Here is a 3930-nt window from a genome sequence, read left to right as displayed (position 1 = left end):
TCAGGTTGATGACAGAGCTTTTTCCCGCTCCCACTTCTCCAAAGATAACGATGTTCCGAGTCGGGGTCATCTTATGTTAGACTTGCGGTCAGTGATATTCGAAGTTGAATAAAGTGCTACTCGTACCTGTTTATGTCGGAAATTTATAGCTGGTAGGACGACTCAAAGTCAAAACTGAAACGTCGCTGACACTGGGTACCGCTCGGGAAAAATGTACATGAGGCCACCATGCTTACACCGTTAAGACCTCACAGACTCTGGTACAGCTTGAATATTACCAAGTTTAGCATACCCCTAGAGCATGGAAAATTCCCACGGACGAGCGTATCGTACAGATGAGCATAAACGACTTTTAGATTGAAAAAAATCGGGTTGTCTTCTTCTGAGAGCTGGTTCCACTACCGTACATGTAACTGCAGAATCAATCTGCCTCGGAAGCATCAAGCAAACCAACACATTCAAAATGAAACTATCGAAAACGGAATCAGCCGCGGCAGTCATAGAAACCTCATGTTGAAACAAGACAAGCTTACTGAGCCATTGATTTCAAAATTTCAGCTATCAAAGCTTGCATCAGACCATTTCTCTGGATTCCGGCCTTCGACACCAGAAAATTTCGTCTTGTGGGTAACCATATTGAGTATCTGCATTTGGAACATGATTCTTCACTTGAAGCGAGCTAAGGCGTGCTGCCGAGGGACGAATCTCGATGGTCAGATGAGGTTTTGATGCAGGTCCTAGGTACGTCTAGATGACTAGGCTGGTCGCGAGCCTACTTCTTGGTAGCTAATGATATCCCCAACTCACAGTTTCCTATTACGTAATACAAATCTCACATGCACACCGTGATGTAGAAGTTGCCCCTGATTGGCCCCTGAAGCTTGAAGGCATGATGTCGTGGTGATGTTGTGTTAGAAAATGTCGATAAAATCCCAACCTCAGCATCGTTGCGCCAGCTCGCAAGCAGATCCTAACTTGTGTAACTCACGACAACTCCATATCAGTTCACAGTTATGTCCTCAAAGCTTATCCTTTTACCCAGTTTCTACTATGGGAGCTGTCATGGTGTACAAAATAGGCAGATATGTGTCTACTCCCGAACTCGTGCGCATCTGGTTCCAGAAAACGGGAGTTGAGCACGAGCATCTAAGCGATACATCTCTTTGCACTACACTTAGACATTGGTTTGTTGAGCGAGGAATAGATAATGTAGTACCTGTCCTGTTACAGTTCTTATTCTTTTCCTTTTCACCTCTTCACTTATTCACCTTATCACATATTCACAGAACATTCCATGACATTCTATCGTACGATTCTCTTTTTCTTTTTCTGATTCACTATTTACTTTCAAACTCCGATTCATTTATTAAAGCTCCGCTTTAATCCCTTTATATATACTCTATCTCTTACGCTTATATTCTCTAACTTGACCTACGCAGACCAGGGCCTGCAATATACTGCTTAACTCGCACGACTCGTACATAGGTGTACGCTTTAGACTCTTTGTGACCGTTTAGCCGTTCTTACGAACGCCGAGCATAACAAAAGGTCAAGTTACTTCTTTACTGCGCGGTTCCCTAGAACTCGCGCCCAGAACCAGACACCATACCACCGATCGCCCCGACTCCTCCTGGTTTCACCTGGGACGAAGAAGAACAAGAGTTCTATCAGATAGACGCCAAGGGCATCAGATACTCCATCAACCAGTGGGCCGCTTACTACACTAGCATCGCCCCAAAGAACCAAGTTTGGAATTTCCATACCCAAACCTACGAACGATCCCTTTCAGCACCAATGCCTAAAGAAATCGGAAAGACCCCCTCACCCTTCAATGGCGATACCCGCCTTGCTCAGGGATGGACACTTCAAGTTGAAGCGTACCTAGATATGAATGACGAAGTATACGATAACGACAAGAAGAAGGTCATCTTCGCCTTAAGTCTTATGACCAAGGGTGAGGCTGCCAAATGGGCCGAAGGCCAGCTCAAGGCTGTGGCCACGAGCAAGAACTATGGAACCTGGTTGGATTTTGCTAAGCAATTTAAATCCACCTTTTTTCCAAAGAACGTTGAACAAACGGCAATCCGCCGTATTTCCTCCCTCAGACAAACCGGAAGCGTAGCCGCTTATGCTTCCTTATTCCGAACCATACTCGCCGATACCGGCATCTCCGAAGAGAACACCAAGATCATGTTCTTTAGGAACGGGCTAAAGCGTGAGATAGTCTCCGCTATTTATGCCTTCGAAACAACCCCCACCACCATCGAGACGTGGCTAGAGAAAGCCTTAGACGTCGAGGTACGAAGGACCTTAATAGCACCTCCCTCTTTCACCAAGGCGAAAGATCCTTACGCCATGGACATAGATAAAGTAGAAGTAGATGACGAGGAAGGTGAGAAGAAAACAAGAAAGACCTACCAAACTCCTCAAGAATGGGAGCGCAGGCGCAAGGGTGGCCTCTGCTTCAAATGCGGTAAGAAGGGCTTAGCCGCAGACTGCCCTAACCATCCCACGGTTACGACCAACACTAGGAAAGTAGTCAAGGAGTCATCTGACGACGACTACAAAGAATTCCAAGAATGGAAGGCGTTTAAAGCACGCCAGGTGAAGAAAGCCGGTAAGAAACCGGTTAAGAAGGAAGAGAGTAGCGATGAGGAGGATTTTGCGTAGGGGAGACTGCCACGGTGTCAGAAACTCCCAGAATCGGACTTTTAGTACAATCTATTGGTGATACTAATTCTATTCGTTTGCCGTTAACCATTAGATCGAAGAAGACCGAAAAAACCACCGTAGCCACCGCCTTAATCGATTGCGGCGCAGAAGGCGAATTTATCGACGAGAAGTTCATACTCAAAGAAAATATTCGCACGCACAAACTTGAAACCCCGATACCTGTGCGTAACGTAGACGGCACGTTAAACAAAGCCGGAAGAATCACACGGTACTGTGAACTTTCCTTTTTAATCAAAGATATTCCCATGAGGAAGCGATTCTTTGTAACCTCTCTAGGAGGAGAAGACGCTATCCTGGGAATGACCTGGCTAAAGAAAGAAAACCCAGATATCAACTGGACAAATCAAGAAGTCCACTTAAGGGAGCGTACCCTGAAAAAAGCAACGATCGAAGAAATCGAAGAAGAAGACGTCTTTTATGACGCCCTAGAAGATTTAGAACCAGAATGGGACCCAGCTAACGAAACACTCCCACATCTTCTAGATCCCATCAACGACAATGATGATTTTTATACCTATATCCGGAAAACTGACAATATTTCACAGACACTCGCCCAGGATGCCACAAAACCAAAGAAAACTTTCGAAGAACTCGTACCAGAAGAGTTCCGACAATATAAAGACATATTTGGTGACGTAGCTAATGGTACTCTTCCTCCTGAACGCAAATATGACCACAAGATCGATCTCAAAGAATCCTTCGAACCGCGGAAATGCAAAATCTATCCGCTTAACGCCAAAGAAGATAAGGCTATGAACGAATTCATTGACGAACATCTAGCAAAAGGAACAATCGTTCCTTCCGAATCCCCCAATCCTCTCCATTCTTCTTCGTCGGGAAGAAAGACGGTTCCCTCCGACCCTGCCAAGATTATCGCTACTTGAACGAACACACGGTTAAAAATAACTACCCTTTACCGCTAATCTCTGATCTTATAGATAAGCTAAAGGACGCCAAGATCTTTACCAAGATGGACATTCGATGGGGCTATAATAACGTACGTATGAGAAAAACTGATCAATGGAAGGCAGCTTTCGCTACTTCTAGGGGACTCTTTGAACCCACGGTCATGTTCTTCGGAATGTGTAATTCACCAGCTACCTTCCAGTCTATGATGAACGACCTGTTCGGAGACATGATCCAAGAAGGGTGGATTATTATATATATGGACGACATACTAATCTTTTCCAAGGACGA

General features: G+C 45.0%; 1 protein-coding gene across 1 annotated transcript; it reads right to left on the bottom strand.

Annotated features, from left to right (window-relative positions):
• Window positions 1–289: 289 nt before the first annotated feature.
• On the bottom strand, window positions 290–781 carry BJ212DRAFT_1409534 (uncharacterized protein). Its single transcript, XM_041337461.1, has 2 exons — window positions 534–781; window positions 290–469 (listed from the first exon to the last, which is right to left on the bottom strand). The coding sequence occupies exons 1-2, from the start codon at window positions 572–574 to the stop codon at window positions 295–297; spliced, it is 216 nt and encodes a 71-aa protein (XP_041185295.1). The 5' UTR covers window positions 575–781; the 3' UTR covers window positions 290–294.
• Window positions 782–3930: the final 3149 nt, after the last annotated feature.

This window comes from Suillus subaureus, assembly GCF_016647635.1.
Source record: "Suillus subaureus strain MN1 chromosome Unknown BJ212scaffold_290, whole genome shotgun sequence".
Classification (NCBI taxonomy): domain Eukaryota; kingdom Fungi; phylum Basidiomycota; class Agaricomycetes; order Boletales; family Suillaceae; genus Suillus; species Suillus subaureus.
This window is presented reverse-complemented; position numbering and strand designations above follow the sequence as displayed.

What these genes read in the sequence shown, in the direction of transcription:
- BJ212DRAFT_1409534 (XM_041337461.1), bottom strand. Translation starts at nt 574, where the DNA reads ATGCAAGCTTTGATAGCTGAAATTTTGAAATCAATGGCTCA. An exon ending in ATTTTGAAATCAATGGCTCA is followed by an intron (nt 470 to 533) that starts GTAAGCTTGTCT and finishes CGTTTTCGATAG; the next exon opens with TTTCATTTTGAATGTGTTGG.